The 22,683-nt window shown below is 39.4% G+C and overlaps 1 protein-coding gene across 1 annotated transcript; it reads right to left on the bottom strand.

Annotated features, from left to right (window-relative positions):
* Positions 1 to 4,268: 4,268 nt before the first annotated feature.
* EDN3 (endothelin 3) lies at positions 4,269 to 20,338 on the bottom strand. The gene is made up of 5 exons (XM_049817164.1): positions 19,955 to 20,338; positions 19,249 to 19,492; positions 6,274 to 6,438; positions 5,644 to 5,748; positions 4,269 to 4,748 (listed from the first exon to the last, which is right to left on the bottom strand). Exons 1-4 carry the CDS (start codon positions 20,004 to 20,006, stop codon positions 5,676 to 5,678), a joined length of 534 nt encoding a protein of 177 aa, XP_049673121.1. The 5' UTR covers positions 20,007 to 20,338; the 3' UTR covers positions 4,269 to 4,748; positions 5,644 to 5,675.
* Positions 20,339 to 22,683: the final 2,345 nt, after the last annotated feature.

Genomic DNA, 22,683 nt, shown 5'->3' with positions numbered 1-22,683 from the left:
GGAAAATCCATTATAAACAGTAAAAAGGGAACTCTCATCTTCTCTTAAGATTATTTTGTTGTTTAACATACTGGCTCTTTAGTGTCTAAATAATTGTGTCCATATAGGATTTTAAAATATCCATAGGAAAAATGGAGTCTGAATGTAAAAGACTTCTAATCAACTTATTGTTAAGGGGCTAGAACTTCAGTGCTTGCAAGTCATTACAATTCAATTTATGTTGATCGAGACATCTGCAGAAGTTTGAGTCAAGGTATCGATTTACTGATGACTGAATGGTAAAGATGTTTAGATGCCTAAAGAAACACAGAGGTGCAGAAGGAGTTTTTAGATGGGCTTACATATCTACCTCATTTCTAAAAGCGGTGCATACAGGAAATGACTAGCAACCTGGTGTGTTATAAAATGGATAAGGATCGTATTGAAATACAATGAGAGAACTAAGCTAGAAGACCTGGATGTGGGGAGGGGTGTTCAATGTGGATACTGGTGCGACTCCAGGCTAAAAGCCAGTAAAAGCCCAAGGATTCAGTGAGGTGTTTTCCATGGCAGAACAAGAGCCGAGACTTGAATCTCATCCCAAACCTCTGTTGAAGCTTAACTGTGCTACTGTCAGCATGGGTCACTCAGCTACAGAGATACATTGGGAGTACAAATCAAGGCACGCTTGTCTTCTAAAGCACTTCTAAAAGTCTTGGAAGTCAAAATGCTTTTTAAAATATGCTTTTAAACAAAGTTTGGCAAGATACTACTGCAAGGTAAACAGAGTTCAGTACGCTTTGTTTAACTTGCTTAATGTATTTTAAGTCTCTCAATCCTGACGTTTCTTTGTAGCAAAAAGCTCTCCAGATCAGGCTGTATGTATATCTTTTCCATTGTAAAACTCTAGTAGTGAAAACAGACGTTGTTTCCAATCTCATCTGTTTACAATTTTGCTTGATTACTATTCCAATAGATTTCAAGCTGTGGATTTAAATATTTAATGTTCATATGGCTAGAATTTGTTCCTTTTCTAACAATAACTTCTAGCTACATTATTCATTCTTACTTATGTTAGCCTGCATTTTAGTTTTATCAAGACACACAATTTTGTCTTCTTAAATCACCTTGAACCAAACTACCATGATCGTCCTCAGCAGTCTTTCACATCAGAGTTATCTTTGCCTAGCTGTTCTGAAAACCAACTCCTAAAAGCAACACCTGAGTATGTGTGAAAGATGCTAGATGCTGCCAGTGGGAACATCTTTCAGGCTTGCATGCTAGGTATCTAAAGTATTTGGGGTGGATCTGTAAGAACACATTCCAGAATTGTGGCCACCATTTCTTTTGGTCATTATAAAAAGAGTATTATAGTGCATGTAACAGTTGCATTCTTTTCTTGTAGCAAGAGAAATTCTTAAAAGCTCTTTTTGCTCAGTTGTGTTTCATGAGAGAGAGAGGCTTAGATGTCAAACTTGGGGATTTTAAAACCAACTGTCAAAACCATTTTCATTCAGTCTCTACTGGCACATCATGCCAGCAGTTTCATGTTTTATTATGCAGAAAAAACAATTCAGTTCTGCTGTATTTAATAAATAGTTGGAGGATACAGTAAATATGATTTACCACATTTTTAAAGCAGGTGAGGAATGATTTAAGTCACAGTTTAGCCAAGAGAAAATTACTTCTGCCTGTATGAAAAAATAACCTTAAAAATGTATCACCTTCTCCCACTCATGTATCTGGTAGACTTCAGTGTGTTACAAAAAAACCTTACTAAGGGTGAGGATAATTAAATGAATAAATCAAGGTTCTATTTTAATTTGTGTAGATTTCCTTATAGAAATGAAACATCTTGCCTGGTGAATTCAACTAAAAATCAGCTTCTTTTCCTCCTACATGCCTTATTTTGTCATCCCTATATTGACATAACAGGAGAAGGATCTACAGAAGAACTTGACTCCCAGGTTTTACAAATATCTTACAGTATGTGGGAAGAACTAGAAGCAAAAGAATGGTATCCCCAAAAGCTGGCACAGCAAGCAAGGAGCCATTTACTCTGATGTACAGGAAACAAGCTATAAGCTCTGCTCAGGGAATAGTCACCTAACTCTGTAGGAAGACATAACCCCTTTCACACAGCTTTGATGGCACTCTTAGACTCTGACATCAAAGCCTATGCCTTTCACAAGGCATAGCCAAGGAGTAAGAGTTGGAGGTGGTGACGGAGACCGTTGTCTTTATGGCACTTAACCATTCTTGCTGATATGTTTACCTGAATGGCTTTGCTGTGATGTAAGCCCCCTGCTTCTTGTACTTCTGGGAATACAGGGAACAAAATACTGCTTTCCTCTCTGTCACAGCCATTTGCACTTGATAACTGCATTCACATCTCTCTTCCTTTTCCTTTGTAGGGTAAAAAACCTGAAATTCTTCCAAACATCCCTTCTACATTGTTTTCTAGACTTTCAATCGTTTATTATTCTTACTGCTATTAACAACTGAAAACTGAACTTCTACTAATGGGAACTAGAATGAGAGCTATGCAACTCCCAACAGAATTAGAGCAGAGTTGTATATATAAATGGTTTTACATGGAACAGAGTAAGAACCAGACCCAATTTGTTGTTAGAAAGTAAACACAAGTGTCCTCAAAGTAATATCCCAGACCAAGAGTAATTCTGCATTACACCTAACTATGCTAATGTTACATGTTGAAAGAACATTTATTTCTAACTTCTGCAAATATTCATTTTATGCTGAATCATGCTGAACTGTATCAGTTGAGGAGGCACTGACAGCCTTGTTAGCACTGGGATGTGCTTGCAATGCCAGGGGGGAAAAAAAAAAATAATGACTGAAACTGAAGTCAGTGAACATATTGTTCACAAAAAACCCTCCCAGTCCAAATGACCATTAACTCCTCGTTTGTCCCAGGATATAAATTAGGCCAGATGAGGGTTATGTTTATAGCAAAAGGGACACAAAATTGTAATGTAACTTTTTATGCATAATTATTATCAAAGAATTTTTTATTATGTTTTCATATTCAGTTCTGAAACTGTTAGGAGAACTATCAATCTCTTTAAGAAGGCGAGTTTTTGTATGACCTGGGCATATACATTTGGGGGCAGGAATTCCAGTTGGTGGTTATAAATGAACATTAAGCATTCTTTATAACAAAGCTTGATTATTTTTTAAAAAAACCAAAACTATACAGTGTCTTTTAAAAAATATGGGAAAATAGTATGTGAAGTGTTTTTATACAATAAATTATTTTCTATGAATGTACAAAATCATTTGTACAGCAAGTAAGAAACTGATACAAATGCAGTAACTGAAAGATATATTTAATTTTATAACTATAATAATTTATTTATGAAATATATCCACATATATATAAAATATATCATATATATTTTGGCAAAGACCTCCCTTTCTTGTTTCAAACAAAGTCTATTACCATCATTTTAAACCTATATAACCATTTTTACTGTTAATTTCTTTTCATTTTTCTTTTGGTCTCTATCTTTCTTCTGATAAAATATAATTTAATGTCATTGGGTTGCAGTTTAACCTATGTGCCCCAGGGAAAGTCTGCGTGAAGGTCAGTTAAACCAAAAAAATATCTGTAATGTCACAAGTAAGGGATTTCCTCTCTTTCTTTTTAAATAGTATAGAACAGGATTTGCAAAAGTTACTCTTTTTCCTAGCTTACTCTTGCATTGTCCTATCAAAAAAAAGTACATAATTTCTGAAGAAATCATTTACATTGAAAAATGTCCAGGGTTGGATATAATCCTTATTGCCAAGTTTCCAAGTTATTCAGTGATGATGTTTCAATGAAGAGATAAAAATGTGATTTATAGTACTAGCAAAGATGAATGTACGTACTGGGGATGATAATGTATGTAGGGGCTTAGAATAGCAAACGGTCTAGTACAGTAAGTTACTCTGATTGTATGAAGTTTCATTTGAAGTTCCACAGTCCTACCCTTTCATCTTTAGGAAATTCTATGGGATGATTAATTGGAGTTCTGTTCATCAACCACAGTGCATCCTTAAATAATCACTGCAAATGTTTTTGAATGGAACTTTGAAGTGCAGGAATAATTTGTGCCTAAATTAGGTAATCTATTGAATACTCAATGTATACTCTTAACTTGCTATAGTTCATAATAATATTTATATTAGCCATTCATATTTATTCTGCATAGATACTGTCATTTAAACATCTGCCATGAAGTTACAATACGATCATTCAGGCTTGCATACATTAACAAGAGAAATATTTTGCATCTGTTTATTCTTAATGAGAACTCATGTATAGGGAATCTCTCTCTAACTGATCACATTCTCCAATTACAGTTGCCTGTATAAAGCTATGGATGAATTCTTCAGACACATAGCACGCAGTAAGTGGAACAGTATGTTTCCATTGTACTACTTTAAATCTCACAGAAAAATGTTTCCTGAAACTTTATGTCGCTGAAGTTTGGATCTGTCTTTGAATTTTTCTTCGATAGTGATACATTCCCTGCCAGGTTACATGATAAAGATTATCCTTTACTGAGACTCTCACGAGGGGAGCGTGGGAGAAAGGTTCTTCATACAGGTTCACATGCCCTCAGGTGGCATTGTTGAAATGAAAGTGTTGCATACTGCTGAATTCTCCACTGGCATCAGACTGAAGCGTCAAGTTTGTGCATCTCAAGGGAGAGTTGTAGTTTAAGTTCTTGCTTCTGAGCTTCAGCAAATAAATGTTAAAGCTTCAAAAACAAAACAAAACAAAAAACAAACCAAACTGCTTAATTATTCAGAACTAACTCCCTATTACCTGATAGAACTATGGTTTATCTCCCTGATTATGTGTACACAGACTGAATGCTACGCAGCTGTCTAATTAGCTCTGATCAAATAATCATAGCAATAAATTCAGCTTGGGGACTTCTAATCCAAGTGCTTGCCTTCATAGCTAAAAATTTTGGGTGTGATAACTTTTTTTTTTTTAAACTTTTCTTGTTCTCATGGCTGCTTCATTTTACCCAGAACTACAAGTATTTGCTTATCCTGACATCATTTTGCATTTCGTATGTAGCAACAGTATTAAGGGTAGATTTGGAACTGGAACTTTTTGAAACTGGCTACTAGGTCGCAGTAACCTCTTTATATCTGACATCTAAAGTAGATTTATTTTTCCCTCCAAATACCTTTTCCACAAAGTCTGTTCTGTTTCTTTACCTTGATAATTTAAGTTTTATTGAATCACTGCATTGGGACATGTACCTTAAGTTGTTGCAGTGCTAAATGAGCAAAAACATGATAGACAGGAACAGCCCTTGCCTTAAAAAAAAAAAAAAAAAAAAAAAAAAAGGGAGGGGACGACTGTTGCCAAAACATGTATTGGCTTCTAGCCAAATAATCCAGCTTTTGAAAGAGCTATATCAGCATGAGGAAGGTTGTAGTAGTTCTGTGTGTACTAGAAATTATTTTAAAAAATAAATTAAAAAAAAAACCAAAACCCAAACAAATTATGGTCCAAATACTGCCCTTATTTAGCAGGAAGTGATAATATTCAGTTGAAAGAATTCAGAGTTCTGCAAATACGAAGAAAATTTATGGAAAACTAATATTTCTTTTCAACATTAAACATCTGTAGCATACCTGACTGTTCAGAATCCTCCAAACTCTCTGTGCTACTGAGTGAAAGTGTGTTCCTCTTCCCTGCATTGGTCTTTCTCCTCTGTCTTTTTCATTGATCCATGATTTCTGGGGAAGAGAGATTTTCTAAGTTTGACACTGTGTTCTCACCAATTACCCTTACAGAGCCATTCATAAAATGACAATGTTATACTCTACATTAAGCTAGACAAAACTTAAAACATTCTAAAAATAATACAATATTAAGCATGCCCCAACCAGGACAGGAGATCTGCTGTTTCAAAAATACCACATCATAAAAAGAAACAGCAAAAAGAAAATTCAAAGCTGTGCTGTACTGGGTCTGGCCTGTTTCCTTCACCCATTAAACTCTCCTGATTGTGACACATGAGTTTTCTTGCTTTGCTCTTCCTATTCACTCCCAAGTCCCACTTAAGGGGGAAGTGAACAAGCAGCTGTGTAAGTGCTTGGCTGCTGGCCAGGACTAACCCACCACAACCGGAGATGAGAATTTTATTTAAAATCAATATATTTGTTAATTGGGTTCATCTGATACGTGCAATTTGATTAATTTATCTCCATAAAACAGTCAAATTGTGTAGACAGTTTGCAATATTAAGAAAAGATACTCACCTTCTTCTCTCTTGCATTCTTCTGCAAAACTGCATACACTGTTTGTCATGAGCATCCAAACAATAACACCGAAATGAAGACTGGAAGGCACTTTGAATCTGGACTGTAGACCTTTTGCCTCTGAAACTGCCTCTGTAGTTAGACAGCCCATATGGCACAGTCCTCCTGTTGTGATAATCACAAATATTGTATATTTTAGGAGCCAATTAAAATTACATTCCATATTTTTTCTGTTTTAGAAAATAGATCTATTGATGCAAAGCAATAAATAGCAGCACAAAAATCAAACCCTATGCTTATGTAAGAAGTTCTCCCTGTAACAGATGACAACTTCTGCTCCATCAACTCGGGCTTTCACAAAGTTATGAAGTAGCAGACAATTAGCTTAAATGGCAGAATTAATTGGCAACTACATTGGCTATCTAAAAAGAATTTGATTACCTAACAGCTGATAAAAATGCATCCCCAGGTTATTGCTTATTTTATACTGCTTATTCCTTTATTGTGTTGGTTACCCCCCACAACAGTACAAAATTTCATATGTGCCGTAGCTGGTATGAAGTGACAAAGGAGCTGTGCCGACTTCCACCAGATAAGTAACATCATGTTGTTGTCATCTTCATGATTCAGAGCCTAATTTGCCATTAATTTTATCACTGAGAAATGGAGAAAACTGTCAGCATGATTCATTTACTGCATCGTGTTTGGAACATGACCCACGGAGTTATAAATGTGAGAAACAGCTAGATAATCTTCCTCATATGTATCTACTACTACTTTTCTACAAGAGATCATATTCTGTACTACAGCACACCAAGAAACAGTAAGAGGTAGTTCTCCTTGTTTCCCTGCAGTCAGTCTGGCAAGCTTTGCTCCTTCATGGGTTATAGTCAGTATCATTATCAGAAAAGGACATGCTTCATCATTGCTTGCTAACATCCCCAAAAAGCACTGGGTAGCTTAGACTGATGTCATAAATTATTCTCCTACAAGTTGTTAAAGAATCTCACAGATGTACACCACATGGAACTTCTGGAGACCCATAGCAGTTCCTGTGTACCTGAGGGATGGGATAAGCAACCCACAAATCCACAAACACTAAAAATCTGAAGAGCATCTCGTGTTCAAAAGCAAGAAAGAGGAGTGGAGGAGAAAAAAAAGGCAGGGGATAGGAAGTAAGAATAGATCTAGAAGGGTTACAGACAGGATACAGAACAAAGTCTGAATAATCAGTTTGGAACGACTAACTTCACATAGTTGGACTTCTTTCATTTGCTTTCATAAAAGCATCATTAGGCTATTAATTAGAAAGCTGTACATTTTCCAGTTTCCCACACTTACGATGGGCTGAAAGGTTCAGAAACATTAGTTTCCTAATCTCTGCAATAATTTTGACGTAACATCAGTACTGTTGATGCAAATCATTTATTCAAACCTTTGCACTTATAGCACATATGAGCTTGTATGTAGGGATTGGCGCTCGGAAGATCTCGCGATGTACGGAAAGAGAAGGGTTAAAGGAGGCGGGATGACCGACAGACAGTATATAAGGGCGTGACGCAGTTGAATAAACGCCATTTGCAGCATCCTCATATTGGTGTCAGTGCTCTGTGGCCCAGGGTATGGTGGACCCTGTGCCGAGTCCCACGGGGTGATCAGACGAATGTCTACACTTGTAACAGTGCATCTCATCTTTCACAGCCTGAACCAGAGCATACCTGTCATATATAGATTTATCATAAAATCATACTGAAAGATAGAAAATCACAAGCAGTATTTCCGTGTGTCAGAGACCATGAGATGGTCTTTCTCCAGCACATGGTACTTCCTTCATTCTATGGCTATGTCTAGACACTGGGAGAGACCAAAAATATGCATATTAGTCTTAAAAGACTTTAGGACTTTATTTTGGCCCCCTTCATAAACAGACATTTTAAAAGCTTTTTTGCTGTCTTCAGGATTAGGTACAAGTCCCATTTTATAATTGAAGAGTATTAATAATTCTTTACTGCCATCTACTTCACAATAATGAATGCTAAATAGCTAATGTAGGTAAATTCTGACATAAGTAATTGCTGTATGGTCATATTTTTTATACATTAATGGTTTTTATGAAGTAATGGCTGGTATTTAGAGACAGGAACAGGAGGAAGTTCCTGTATTTTTAAGAGTGGTGAACCCTCTGAAAACTGGTAAAATTCTGTTGTTCAACTTCCTGCTCAGAATTAGGCTGAAATGAAAAGATGAATTTTGCTTGTTCTAGCCAAACGTGAACCCCCTATTTCATGGCAGATAGCTTGCCAGGGGATAAAGCGGCTTTTTACAGCTTTTGCAGACATCATCCCACATTGTGCTAACAAAATATAAAATACTGTGTATGTTATTCTCATTATTTAAGGTGGTTCCTTGTTAAAAAGTCCACTTTTCCAAAATATGATACTGTTTTTTCTTACTCTAATTCTCTATATCAGAATCTCTGCGGGACTGACCTGCGGTTCACCCTGTGTCAAGAGGTTCTGCCTGAATAGCCAGAGAAGAAGGGCATGTGTTTTATGCCTTAGTTGCTGCAGTTTGCAAATTAATGGACCAACTAGAATTGTCATCAACTTCAATATTATCTTAATACCTCAGTATCTGAACTACAGTGATTGAGGAATGGGCCCATTACCAGTCTGCTGTCTTTCCTAAGAGACAATAAATTCCAGCAAACAGGCAGGGGTGGAGAACATAGTATAATTATGAGTGATAAGAACCATGAATCACAGCCCTAGGCAAAGGAGGAGACTGATATTTTAGATGCTGCTTCTGATCTTTCTAATGAAGTGCCTTACCTTCTATGAAACGAATAATGCTTATAAGAGTATGCTTCATAGCTTGGAAAACATATTCAAGACCACTTTATTCTCAGTGGTCCAGAAATACATGCCAATGCAATGACATTTTCAACTGTCAGAATTTTAACTAGAACGCCCAAGCAAAAATTTTTATGTAAGCTAATGTGCAGACTTGCCAATCAGAGATGGAAATATAATAATACTCCCAATATGCCTGGTTTTGATTTCTAATCCAAAAATTCAAACCCAAAACAGATAAATTTCAATAGCAACCCAGAATGTTTCCAGCAGTATTCAGAAAGAATTAAAAAATATAGAAGTTTTCTTGCCTGACAGTTACTCTGATGCAACTCATAAATCACAACATTTAAGCAAATGTTAGTGTGTGTACGGTCATCATTCCAGCAGCTGAAAATGTTAGTATTTCAAGTTAGTTCATGCCTCTTTCTCAGCACTTCAGAAGTGAGAGGAGATGCCGAAGAGATTCAGTTGAACCAGTATCAGAAGCATTTGCCTAGCAGCATGCTTAATCTTAGATTGTTACACGTGATTAACAAATTATTATATTTTATGGTGCTGTAATGCTAAGGTTCAAAGTGAGTAAGTACAATCACAGTTTCTAGATGCTAAATGGAAATTAATGTCAACATGTAACTGTCACCAAGCATTTGTGTTGCTAGGAAGTCTCTTTGCTTTCCATTTCAGGTGAGGCATCTGTTTTCTTTAGTCAAACCTTGCTGACTTTAGTATACACAGGGCAGTTTGTGTCTCCACAGTGAAGATGAGGAACAGCTGAACTAGGCAGAGGCAAATTTGTTGGCTAGCCATCTGCTAGACTTCTGGGGATCCTGAACCCGCCAGTTCCCTTACACTGTGTTCCTTGCGGTTATGACCAGGTCCCTGGCCAAAGTACTGGCTAAGAGCCATTTACAAACCTTTGGGAAATTTCTATGCAAAACCCACAGATTTTTTAAATGTTTTAACATTTATATTTACCAAGAAATTTTGAATTTCTGACCTTTTAACTCAGTGTGCATAATTTCTTCCTTTAAGAAAAAAAAAATTCTCCTGATGCAGTGAAATGGGTTTCCACATATTTAAAAGCTAATGTGTACTATGTCCTTTATGCCTTTCTTCTCTACAACATAGAGAACAAGCAAACCTATGCAATTCTGGATCAGCCTTTCCAAGATACCACTTTGAATTGGTATCTGTGTGGCAACATACAAACCTGAGATTTATGTGGAAGTGACCCTCTTCTGTAGAGTTCAGTTACCAGTATGATTACTGCAGCCAGGAAGTGGGTGCATAAAAGTCTGCATGTTCAGTTTTAAAGCACCTTCTAAATTACAGAAGGTCTGAGTTTAAGGAAATAGTTTCTTCTTCAGTATAAGCTATTTGTTCTTTATTCTATATGCAAAAAAAAAGATGCTAACACAACTCTCCAGCACCTGGACTTATCCATATGATGAAATTATGATTAGTCAGTGCAACATATCTGTTATCTGAAGATAATTCTGTGTATAATATAGAGCAGCACAAAGCTAATCAAAGCAGTGTGTTCTTGTCACTTGAAACATAGTTTTGATTTCTGCAGTGGAAGGAACACAGCAATCTTTAGGTCAGCCAATGTTTCTCCTAGAATTTTTAAAGAAAAAAGTATAGATATGCAGATTGGATACTCATATGCTGAAATAATCTAGATTATTTCTGTATTTTGTGTCCACAAAACAGTCATATAAGCTCTCCCCCTAAAAGTCAGCTAGCTCTTGAAGCAAGTTTTTGCCATTAAGTTAACAGAGATAGGCATTTATTTGTTGAAAAAGACAAGTAGTACTGAGTAATAATGAAACAGCCATTGGGAACCAGTAATATCAGTGAAAATTTCCCACAGAAAAAAGCTGCCCATTGAATGATTACTACCTTCAAGTCTAACTGGGAAGTATGATTTGCCCAAGTCCTGCTGTCCCTCATTTATACTATAGTGAACATTCAGAATTCAGGCAGAAAAATCCAATTGGTTTATTTTCATTTTTATAACATGTGGCTGAGTTTCTCATGCTATATTATAATTGACCTATGAGCTGCTATTATTTTCTACTTTCCCAGGCACTTAAACACAGTAGATACCTCCAGGGCACTTGAGAGTTTCAGCCAAAACAAAGGGATGAGGGGGTTGCAGCAATCATCTTAGATGCTGTGATTTCAGTATTCAGCAATATATTTTCTGGCAGACACCCAGGCCAGCAAGGCTCCCAGCAGTCTCCAGTGTTTTCAGACAATCTTAAAATGTGTGAGATCCCTGTCAGGACCACTGAGAACAAAGAACATGGAAACGAAGCAAAATTTAACATCCTCCAAGTGAAACAAAATGTCTCCAGAATGAAAGATGCTTGGGGGAAATAACAGATATTTCTGTGTATACTTTTATATAAAGCTATTGCAGTAATATTGTGTAGCTCTGTAGATGAAGAGATCAGTGGCTGCTCTGAAAGTTGGCTCCAACTCTTTCTGTAACAGGCGTACTTTTTAACAGAGTAGTTCACAATAGGTGTACCTCCCGTATTATCCCTTCTTTCTCATCATCATGATTTAAGAAGTAAAACATCATCTTCAAAGAAGTGCCTGACTTCTTGGTCTTCCGTCCTCCTAACAACATGCTCCATTCACAGAAGCTGTACTTTTTCCGAGTAGCTTTTTGCGGTTCAAATTATTTTCAGGGGAAACAAACTTTTATCCTTTATAGCCACACCTTTATTTTCCACATCCTCAATTTAGTAGCAGCCAGTGTTCCTAGATGCATAATAGGCTACTGTTATCCAAAAAGACATACCTCCATGATCTTACTAGATTTGGTTTAACCTTCACTTTTTTTTTTTCAGTCTTAAAGTAGTACTTGCTAATTTGTGAGGACCCCAAATTAGTTAATTAGTTATAGCTAACTTAGGTAATAAGCTAAGGATTGCACACATCTGCTTCATCATCCAGTTTCCCTGACCATGTGAGTTCTTTGATTTCCCTCCTACTGGGACTTCACAGCACCCAAGTTAAGTACTGTGAGAAAATCTGAAGGGTTTTTATCACTAGTTGTCCTCCTCCTGTAGCTGTCAAAAGGATGTTATATATTTTCTGTTTCAAATATGATCAGAAAAATATCTGAGTTGTTGAGTGAAAAGCTGGGGTATGTGCCCAGAGGTAAGCAATATGAAGCAAGTGGGGGACAGGGGCAGTATTTTTCCATTAACACCCCAAATACCCAGAGAGGCTGGGTAGAGCTCACCTGACCTCATAAACTGAGCTCCTGTTTCACAGAAATACCTCTCTCAAAACAACACTGCTCATCAGTACCTCATACCAATCCTAATCTGCACCCAGTTTTGTTGCAAGGTATGTGATTGTTAGTTTAAATAAATAAAATCCCATGCAGCATTTTCCGTCTCTGAGGCCCAAACTCCCATTATTCCTTTTTCTTCCTCTGACTGGCAGGGAGTATTACTAGTAAGTGGGATGGTTCTAACACAAATACACTGAGGTAAATCCCAAAAGGCAGAGCAGCTGGAAAATATGGATGAAAGGAAGAATCAAATTAAGTGTTAAATGGTAGCTTTTTCAAACTAAAATTCAGAGTACTTATTGCTAGCTTCTGAAGCCACCATACCAGTGCACACAAAGAACACACACTCTAATGCATGTTTCTACCACTCTCCACAGTGTGTACAGTTCAAAATCCACTGCTGGTTTAAAAATGAATAAAACAAAAACCTGGGGGAAAATAAACACATGGTGTTACAATTTAAGACGGATGAAAGTGACTGTGGTTTGACAGCCCTCGAGACTGTTTATTCTTAGAATTAGACCAACATGAGCAGCAATAGTGAAATTTCAAAGCACTGGCTACTAGTGTGTCTCATCCCTGACCCCATCTTCTGCAGGGCCAGCTCCTGTGGTGACATGGGATTTTAGTCTGCAAAGCCAAATCATTTCAAGTCTTTCCAAGAATACTGCTGTTAAAACATCAATACTATGAGTACTGTAAATAAGCTTTACAGGAGGACTAAGAGGATATATTCTACTTTTAGACTGTGGAGGGCATGCAAGCTGTGCACGTTTCAGACAGTAAAACACTGCAAGTGTGATGATGTAAATATGCAAGAATAACTGTGTTTGAGTAACAGGCCTAAAAATCAAATCAGTTTGTCAGTGATAAAACACAACAATAACAGCAGAAGCCTGTTACTGTGTTCAATAAATCTATTTGAAATACTCTCCATTTAATGTGAAGATTTGTGCAGCTTTTTAACACCAAAGATTCTCCAGGTTTTAGGATTAGAGATATTTACAATCTGTCATTTAAATTTTCACAAAAAAATTGTAATTTAAAAAAAAAAGAAAAAGTTAAAAGGAATTGATGGAGATAAGGAAGATTATCTGCTTTATACCTGGTATTTTTTCTACCAGTGAGTATGACCATAGATTCTACAGCTTTAGTTATTTCAATTGTTACTACCTTGTTAAGATTTTTCTTTTTATCCTTCAATATTCAGGCTACATTAGGATATACGTGGATAGTAAAGTCTGCAAAATGCAGGGAAAACTTCATTCAGAAAAATAAAATCAACTCAACAGCAGATTCATTAGTTCACTTTTGGCACTTGGTTCTGATGGTTAACCACGCGCACTGTTTAACCAATAGATCAGCTTCCTTATTTGAACTGCCTGGCTTGCAGCCACTGTTTTATCATCATGCCTTTGGCTAGCAGATATTTTCAGTCTGATCTATTAAGATTATAAGCACATGCTTAATTGTTTTGCTGAACAAGAGATCTTTAGCTGTGTGATTTTATTTCCAGTAATATACAGGACATCATCTATACTTACCTAATGCTGAAGATAATCCTCAAAAAATGGGTAATTGTAATACTTTATAATACCACTTAATATCCATAAGGATGAAAAGCATTTTCATTTATGTGGGCTTCTGTTCAATCATCAATGAGATGAATGTAACAAAAAGATGTTATGAAGGAAAAGTTAGCCAGCAGAGCATACAGTTAGAACAAGAGTATCCAACTGGTTGTCTTAAGTCTTCTCTTCTGTAACAACATCCCAGGACATCACTTCCTCTCTATATATGAGCAAAACTATGAGTGAAGCGATGATAGGGTACAAACTGTTTCCATTCTAAGTTGATTTTCTGATGGTGACCTAAGCCAGTAGTGAGCAAAGATCATTAACTTATAACTGTAGAGAGAACTGATGGTATGTGGAATCAGCTGCTGTTGTCTGTTTAGCTTCTGACAAGTCCTGGACCCCTAACAGACTCCCATTTCTCACCTCTTTCAGGAAAGACCAAAAAAATGAAAGTGTATGAAGAGCCTTTCTCACCCCAACACATGGTCACATTAGGTCAGGAGAACAGCCTTTTACAGGGGAACCATCTGGAGTCAACCTAGTGCTAAATTATGATGGCCACTTAGGAATATCTGACTTGCATATGTTACAGAAACAAATTTCTTCTTTATTAAAGTGACAGAACACCACTTCATTGTAGCGTCACTATGTAATCACACACAGTGAAACACTCACCACATCCTCTACCAATATATCCCACAGAGCAAAGCAACAGACTACAAGTCAGTGCATGTCCTCGTCCTTCCACTGAGGAAACAGAACACGTGTAAGTACAGAGGATCAGAGCCACAAACACAAAGATGTTACATCAAATTCTTCCTTTCACTTTGTCCATTCAATTCTACTGATTCAGAAATTCATGTAATTGGCAGACAGAACTCATAGATCATCATGTAAGCTGGTCTTTGTAACATGGTCACAGATTTCATTCAGTTACTGCTCTTGAGCGTAACAGCAAATACTGAATTAAGCCATGTCATCTAGGAAAAAAAAACACTTTTGCTTTGATTTAGACACTTCAAGAAATTATTATTTTTGGTGCTTAGTTTGAGTGAGGAAATAACGTTACCATTGTGGATCTACACTAATTCTCCTTTGAAAACGTCTGGATTATTGCCATAAATTCTCATTATGCTTTTATTTCAGAACTGAAGACTGCTTGAGTATCTGATATTTTGTCCTCATGATAGCTGTCACCTTTTAATTTTTCACTAATCATGCTGAGCACCTCTAAAGCTTCACGCAGCAACATTAATGTCATTAATTGAACCACATTTTGCTGTCTGATGCATGAGCTCAGTTCCTACTGAAATATTGGACCCCTTTGAAGAAGTACAGATCTAGAAGAAGTCTTGCCTATATTTTCTTCTTTAACTTACAAAATTAAGCAGCAGGTTGTGGCTGTATTACAACTGTGGGTACTGTTTAAAAGACAATTCATTCTTTCTTCTTTAAAATATGTCTGTAGCTATAGATCAAAGTAAGCATAATTAATCACTTGACAAAAAACACATTGCAAACTAATTCCTGAGTAATCAATCTTATCAGTGAGAACAATTTACCAGCTTTTAATTATCTTTGTTATGCAACCTTTGTCTACACCATATAATTGCATTATTCTATTCTGACTTACCTGACTTTCTTTAGGTCATCTTCTTTTCTACTTAAGGCTCTCGCTGCTCCCAGCATAAAAGACTCACTATGTGAAAATAACACTGCTGCACTTAGTGGTCTGGACTAACAGAGTGGTTCACGGGCAAGTATAAAGCAATACTCAAGCATGTGCAGACATAATTTCTCATTTAATTGGCAATAGCTGCAGAGAGTCAGAGGCTACATATTCTGCAATTTTGTGCTTTTCTACAGCTGTCACCCTGCTGAGCTAAGTGGTTTCTCAGCAAGGATAGAAATAGACCTTCTATCATCACTCCACCTCCAACAGTTTTAGTAAAAACTTTAACCACTTTTCCAGAAAAGGAGAGGCCACGACCAAGATTTGTTTTGAATATATTACAACAATGCTTAAGGGCAATTTCTGTTGGGAAATGCAAGGGGAAGAAACCAGAGGAGGAGGTAAAGTTTTCTTTGAAGTATAGAGAAGAGAGTAACCTGGAAACAGAAAACATTAAGGAATTTGTGACAGAAATAATAAAGTGAAGGACATAAGTCAGGGGAAATAAGAAAATAATAAAAAGCAATTATAGTGTTTGATGTAGGAAATAAAACCAAAAAAGATGTGCGAAGTACATAAGCAGGAAAAAAATCAGAATCGGCAGATGTCAGGAAAACTTCCCCAATCTGTAACACCATCTTTCTGGCCTCCCATTGTGTATGGTCCTCAAAGTTGCATTTGAACCAAATTTTTAGTAAATACAAAAACTTTCAACAACAGCCGTACAACAGCAATGTAAAAGCCCCATTTACAAACAGCCAGTCTCTACAGATCCAGTGGTTACTTCCATTTAAAAGAAGTAGCATAACTTTCTTGGGATACTAAATTGCACAAGCAGGCCTGATTTCGCTCATTCACTTCCAGAAGTACCTTCTGACTTACTGTGACATTGTTCTACGTAGGACACCAGGCCAGAATTAGCGCCTGTTCATTCAGACGTGTGACATGAAATCTTAATCCTGCTTCTGTTGCGCTGAATGTGGTCTAAAATGTCTAATATCCCCATCCATATGTGCTTATTTCAGTGATTACCTCTGCCCTCATATACAGAAGCATTCCTAGGAAGAATCCTAGGATTTTTGAGATTGTGTTCTTTCAGCTTAGAGGGAGATTTGTACATCTACCTCACCTGTAAACAGATCTTTTCCTTTCATCGCTCACCTTGCTGGCTCAGACCAGGCAAGTCTCAAGAAACAGCTAGAGGAGCAGGCCAGCAAAGCAGCCCAGTTCAGACACCTGGCTCTTCCAGCCAAAGTACACCACTCTCTAGACACTGCAACCAGCCAACTTTGAGAGGACCTCCATTCTCCAATTCTAATGAGCACTTTAGGTTCCAGAAAATTCAGATCCTACTGGACTAATTCCCCTACTTCCCGCCATTATCCGCTCACTATATATCAATGCCAGAGGGCCCCTAGCATCCTGATTAACCTAGTTCCAACAGTGTTGTTAGGTTATACAGGTTCATGTCTTTGGAGCACAGTAGCTAAAACATATCATTCTATGTGAATATTTAATATTCAAATTGAATATTGAAATTGAATACATTCATTCTATCGCTTCCACAGTAATGTCCACTCACATGGCATTAAAATTAAGCGTGGTAAGAATCAGAACTTCCTACATGTCACGTCAAACCTATACACTGGACAGTGGGGGTAGACTTTACATATCTGAGAGATTTGCTGTTATTTTATGTACAACTGACTTCAGTTAAGAAAGCAGAGACTTATAGCCCCAAATGTTTAATATTTGGATTATTATACATACTTCATTGCTCATGCTATAGGTATCATGAAAACATTCTGTATCTTTATGCTCTATTTTTTGTTCTTTGGTGATGTTTGCACAAAGCTTCCAGGTAGGAGAAAATTCTCCGCATTACTGAATTAATGCACACCATATACTTTTCCCACTGGAATAAAAATTATAATTCCTGGAGACGTAAAACAGGGTATCCTAAAAAAAAAAGGGGGGGGGGCATAAAATTAGCAGAATTCTGTTTATTCAGTGTGTATGGGAAAAGGAATGTTGTTCCCCTATTTTCACTGCTGAGCTCTGACTTAAATATACTGAGTCATAAATATTTGGCTAAAATAATTCCAAGTAATCCTGGGGTGGATTAGTGCAAGTATGGAACTCAAAGAATTGAGTGACTTGTGTGAATACATGATACTTGCAGGTTGGTAGAAGTTCAAAAGACTTGTCATCAGACCTGGCCTCTAGCCAGGACACACACGTGAATTTACAAATGAAGTGCCCTCAACCCCATTTGACTTAACCTTTTTTTACTGCTACTTTCTAGTGTTCTGTTCCTTTTGTTATTTTAATCTGATTAAAAGCTTTGCAATTGATTCAAAGGCAGATCCGAGTTAGCACAACTGTTCCCAAACTGTAGTCAGTGGAGCACGTGATGGTGTGTATAGAAGTTCACAGTCATACAGTCTGAAGATCTTTAATTCTTGAAGTACACCAGAAGAAGTCTGGTTTTAGATTCAGCCCATCTCCTGATTATTTTTTAAGGAACTGACTGCTGTCGTTGCTACGGGACTGAAACCTATTAGCCTATGAAAACCTTTACAAATCCTTAAGCCTGTTTTAGTTACTCAGAGAGACAGGATATATACGGTGGTGTAGGAAAAGGAGGCCTCTAACCTTTAGGATGTAGGCACAGTGTCACTCTTCCTGGACGATTTCTTTTCATTTAGTGCTGTTAGTACCAGACCCTGTTTTTCTGGATAAGTGCTCCACTCCCACTGACCTGTGTGAAACTCCGCATTTCCAATTCATGGGACATGTTTTCAAATACTGTTTTTATTATGAGCTGAAACAAGAACTTGTGTTTGCCATTCCCATAAAACATAGTTGTAAAAGACGTCCTTTTGTAACACCTTAAATCTGGTATATTGAGTTTTTCAAAAATTACTATTTTAACGTCAAAGTATTGTTCCACATAAATTTTTATCAAGACCAGCGCAGTTGTGTGTGACACACTATTCTTCCTTTCCCAGTGAGCGGTTTATTAGAAACAGATTTCCCCTGCAGAAGGGCTCCTTTTCCCCCCGTGACTAGCCTCACTCGGGCGACAGGCAGCACACGCGTCCGCCGCACAGCCACGGTACGCGCGTCCCGCCGTGGCCCCGACGCCCGCCTGTGCGCGGGTACCGGGGACGGCCCGCACTGCGCCGGCTGCCACCGCGGGCGCTCGCCCGAGGCTCCCTTCGCCTCGCCGGCCTCCCTCCGTCCCTCCGCCCGGGCGCAGGCCGGCAGGTGTCAAGGCGGCGAGGGGGCGGCGCGCCCCGCCGGGCTCCGCTCCGCTCCCCGGGGGCTCGGGAGGCCCCGCCGGCAGAGCCCGCCCCGGCAGCGGAACCCGGGCTACCTGGCGGGCACGGCGGCCTCCTCGCGTCCCGCCCTGACCCCGGCATAGGGGGAGGGGGGCGGCCCCGTCCGGGCTCTCCCTCGGGGGTCCCCCGGGGGCGAACCCTCCCACCTTCCCCCGCCCGCCAGGGTCGCGCCCTTCGCATCCCGGCCCGCCATTTCGCGTCCCCCCTCACTCACTCGGGGGTGTTGATCCAGATGATGTCGAGGTGGCAGTAGTAGACGCACTCCTTGTCCTTGTAGGTGTAGCAAGTGCAGCGCCGGGCTCGGCGCCGCAGCCCCCCGCCGTCCACCTTGGCCCTGCCGCCGGCCGGAGCCGCCGCCGCCGCTTCGCTCTCCTCCCGCTCCTTCTGCCCCAGCGCCGCCGAGCGCGGCTCGCCGCCGGCCGGCAGCGGCAGGGAGCGAGGCCGGGGCAGCGCGGACCCTGCACGGCGGGAAGAAGGCAAGAGAGCGGCGCTCAGCTCCCCCCCCCGCGCCAGCCCAGCGCCCCGGACCCCCCTCCCGGGGAGGACTCCCCCCTCCCCCAGAGCCTTTTGTAACAGGAGCCGAACCAGCGCCGGTCCCGGCGAAGTTTCAGGGCCGCTAAAAGCACCGTTATGTTTCTATTTACTGCAGCGCGGTGGGGTGCACCCCGTAGCCCCCGCAGGCGGGCGGTGCATCGCTGGGGAGTGTTTTTGGCTTAAACCTACGTAGGGCCAAGTGACCCCCCCCTTGGCGTCTAGTTATTTACCACGCATCGGAGTGGGCTATTGCTTACAGCCTTTTGGAAGGAGAAAAAAAAAAAAAAAAAAACCCAACCCCCCAAAAACCCAAACAAACAACCAAACCCAGCCTTTCTTTGTGTGCATGCGTGGAAGTGGCAAAGAAAGAAAGAAATTCACGTTACCTGCAGTCGACGTAATTGTAAGTCCAAAGAGGAACAATAAACCCAGCTCCATTAAACCCAAATTGCACGCTCGTTAACTGCAGGCAAAGGTGAACTGCAGGGGCGACCGAACCGTTCCAGGAGGAATCACTTCAGGTTGGAGGCAGGGAATATCCTGGGGCTGGCGGCACACGCTGCTCCCCGGAGTTAGTTCCCACACGGAGGTGTGATCCGTGGGTCTCCCTCGCAGTTCTTTTCCTCCAGCGCAGCCTTAGTCCTGAAGGGGAGAGTGTTGTCAAAAGAAGGGAAGACCCATCGCTTGGCTTTTCCCACACACACCTCCCACCCCACCCCCAAATCTGATCAGAAACCGGAGCTGCTGTTTTCCAGCTGCAGACGCCTCCCACCCGCGGACAGCTGCCTGCCTGCCTCCCCCGGGGCCGCGGGCCGGGGGCGGGCGCGGGCCGCGCTCCCCGCCCCCGGCCGCCCCCCCCCGCTTCCCACCCCGGCAGGTAAAAAGCAGGGATAAAGCAGCACATCCTTCCCGGGAGCGGGAGGCGCGGCCTTGTACTTAACTGCTAACGCTGGTCCGAGTTCATCGCTCTGAAATGAGCCGATCCTGTCGCGCTGGGTGCGATTCCGAGAGGACAGAGGCTTGCGCGTGGGCAAAACGCAGAGTTTTGGCCCAATTCTGAATTGTTTGGGGCTTTTTTTTTTTTTTTTTTTTTTTTTTTTCCCCCGGGACTCTGCCAGTGATCTCCCAGGTGAGATTAGGTCACCAATTCATTAACGCTTTTTTTTTTCCCCAGTTAACGATGAACGCCTCTTTGCCCACAAACCTACCTAGAGAGCAAAATCTAAGGTAAAAGGGGATTTCGTATTGGGTGAAATACTTGACACTCGTGCCTAGAAAAACACCCCTGTGTGTGGCCCCATTTGCTATCCTAATATCAGCTCTTAAGTGATAATAGGCAAGGGTTTCAGGGAATTGGCTATAGCTTTTCTTAGAGTAGTATGTGTGATATATTCTGTTATAGGAAACATATGACATAGGTAGTACGTGGAGAAAGGTTAGCAAATTTAGTCGTGGATATTTTAAACCAAAACACGATGTTTTATTTAAGAATGTTTCAGTACTAACAGAAAGAGCTGCTGGCTGCTGCCAAAATTGCTTTTATGTATCATGCCAATTTGACGTACTGACTAAAAGTCTGTTTTGTGAGTAGAAAACTAGTTGCAGGATCACTCAGGTTATGTTATCCGAAGGAGGAATGCCACTCTCTACTGCATCACATTCTTCTCCAGCCCTGCCCCCAATTCCAGCTTCTGGCGTGGACTATTCAGTAACAACACTTACCAAAAATACTCATTAAGGTGTCATGTTTTGTCAGTTTGTCAAACCTCGCCTTCTGTCAGTTTCTAAAGATTGAGAGTTTTCTGGGAGAACTTTAGTTGACCACGTTCCCAGGTAATAACAAAAGCATGGTCGTCATCAAAGACAGGGTAATAGCTAAAAAGTTCCTTTTTTTCAAGTTTCGCTGAGACCATGGCTCTCTGTGGAAACTTAAGTTGCTTTTGTTTTGCACGGTTTTGTGCAAATGATGAGACTTCGCAATATTGAACTGAAATGTCGGAAACGTTAATCATACTCTATCTCCAAAACCCAGTTAGAAAAGACAAGATTTCAGTAAATTTCTAAGGTTTGTACCCTCTGCAGTGAGCGCGGTTCATTAGGACGTAGCTGCAAGAAGTTTGCTCAGGTATTGACAACATTCAAGTACTGAAACAGAACTGTGAAAGTACCTTGTTGATTTTAGTTCTGCTAATTTTAAATAGCTTCACGGCAGTTGCTAATGTTCTCATAACTAATACAGTGGGGGGAAAAATAGGTTCTTTGTAAATTACTGAACTTAGCACTATATTGAAGTTCATGCCTGAGCTAGGAAAGTAAGTGCTTACTTACCTTTAAGGATGAGTAACTGCAGTGACCTGAATGTTTATATAGTTTGCTTTGCTGGATTGTGGGTTTGTGTGTATTAGTTATGCTCTCCAAGCATCAGCAGAGTTACAGTTAGGCTTCACGTTTGTATAGCTGTTGCTATTTTGAAAAATACTATGACAAAATACCTCTGAAAAAGGAATGGTTTTGAAGTTACTTCCATTTCTTACATGAGTAGAAAATTTAATTGCTTCAAATCAGGAAGTTCTAGATATTGTACTCCGATACTCTTGGATACAGGATTGATTTTGACAAATGCTTATGATTGCATTTTAACTTAACTGAAAAAGGAAAAGAAATAGAGATTTATTGTGCAGTTACTGTTTAACAGAACTCTTCACTGCAGTGAGTAGTGTAACCAACTGCTTACATGTTGCTGGTGTGATAAGTAATAATGACATGAGTCCAAATTTTGATTTATGAATTTCATTTTCTTTATTGCAACACTTTTTTTTTGTTACTAATGATGTAAGATTATTATAGTAACAAAAAGTTTATATATATATAAACTTGTGATATATAACTGTATCATATGTATAGGTTTGTTATGGCGAAAAAAGTCATGTGTTGCGAATTTATTTAACTACATTTTCCAAAAAAAATTGTTCTATTTTTTTAAAATGATATTTTGAAGGCCTTTTCTACATTGCTCTACTTCTTCTTCCATGTGCTGTTTAATCTCTGAAAAGCCAGGGGAGGCCATATCAGCACTGATACTGAGTCCCGTGTAAACAAAAGAAGTAATAAAATA

The sequence above is a fragment of the Accipiter gentilis genome, chromosome 14 (assembly GCF_929443795.1).
Source record: "Accipiter gentilis chromosome 14, bAccGen1.1, whole genome shotgun sequence".
Lineage (NCBI taxonomy): Eukaryota > Metazoa > Chordata > Aves > Accipitriformes > Accipitridae > Astur > Astur gentilis.
Note: the sequence above shows the minus strand (reverse complement) of the source record. Positions and strands in the feature narration are given on the sequence as shown.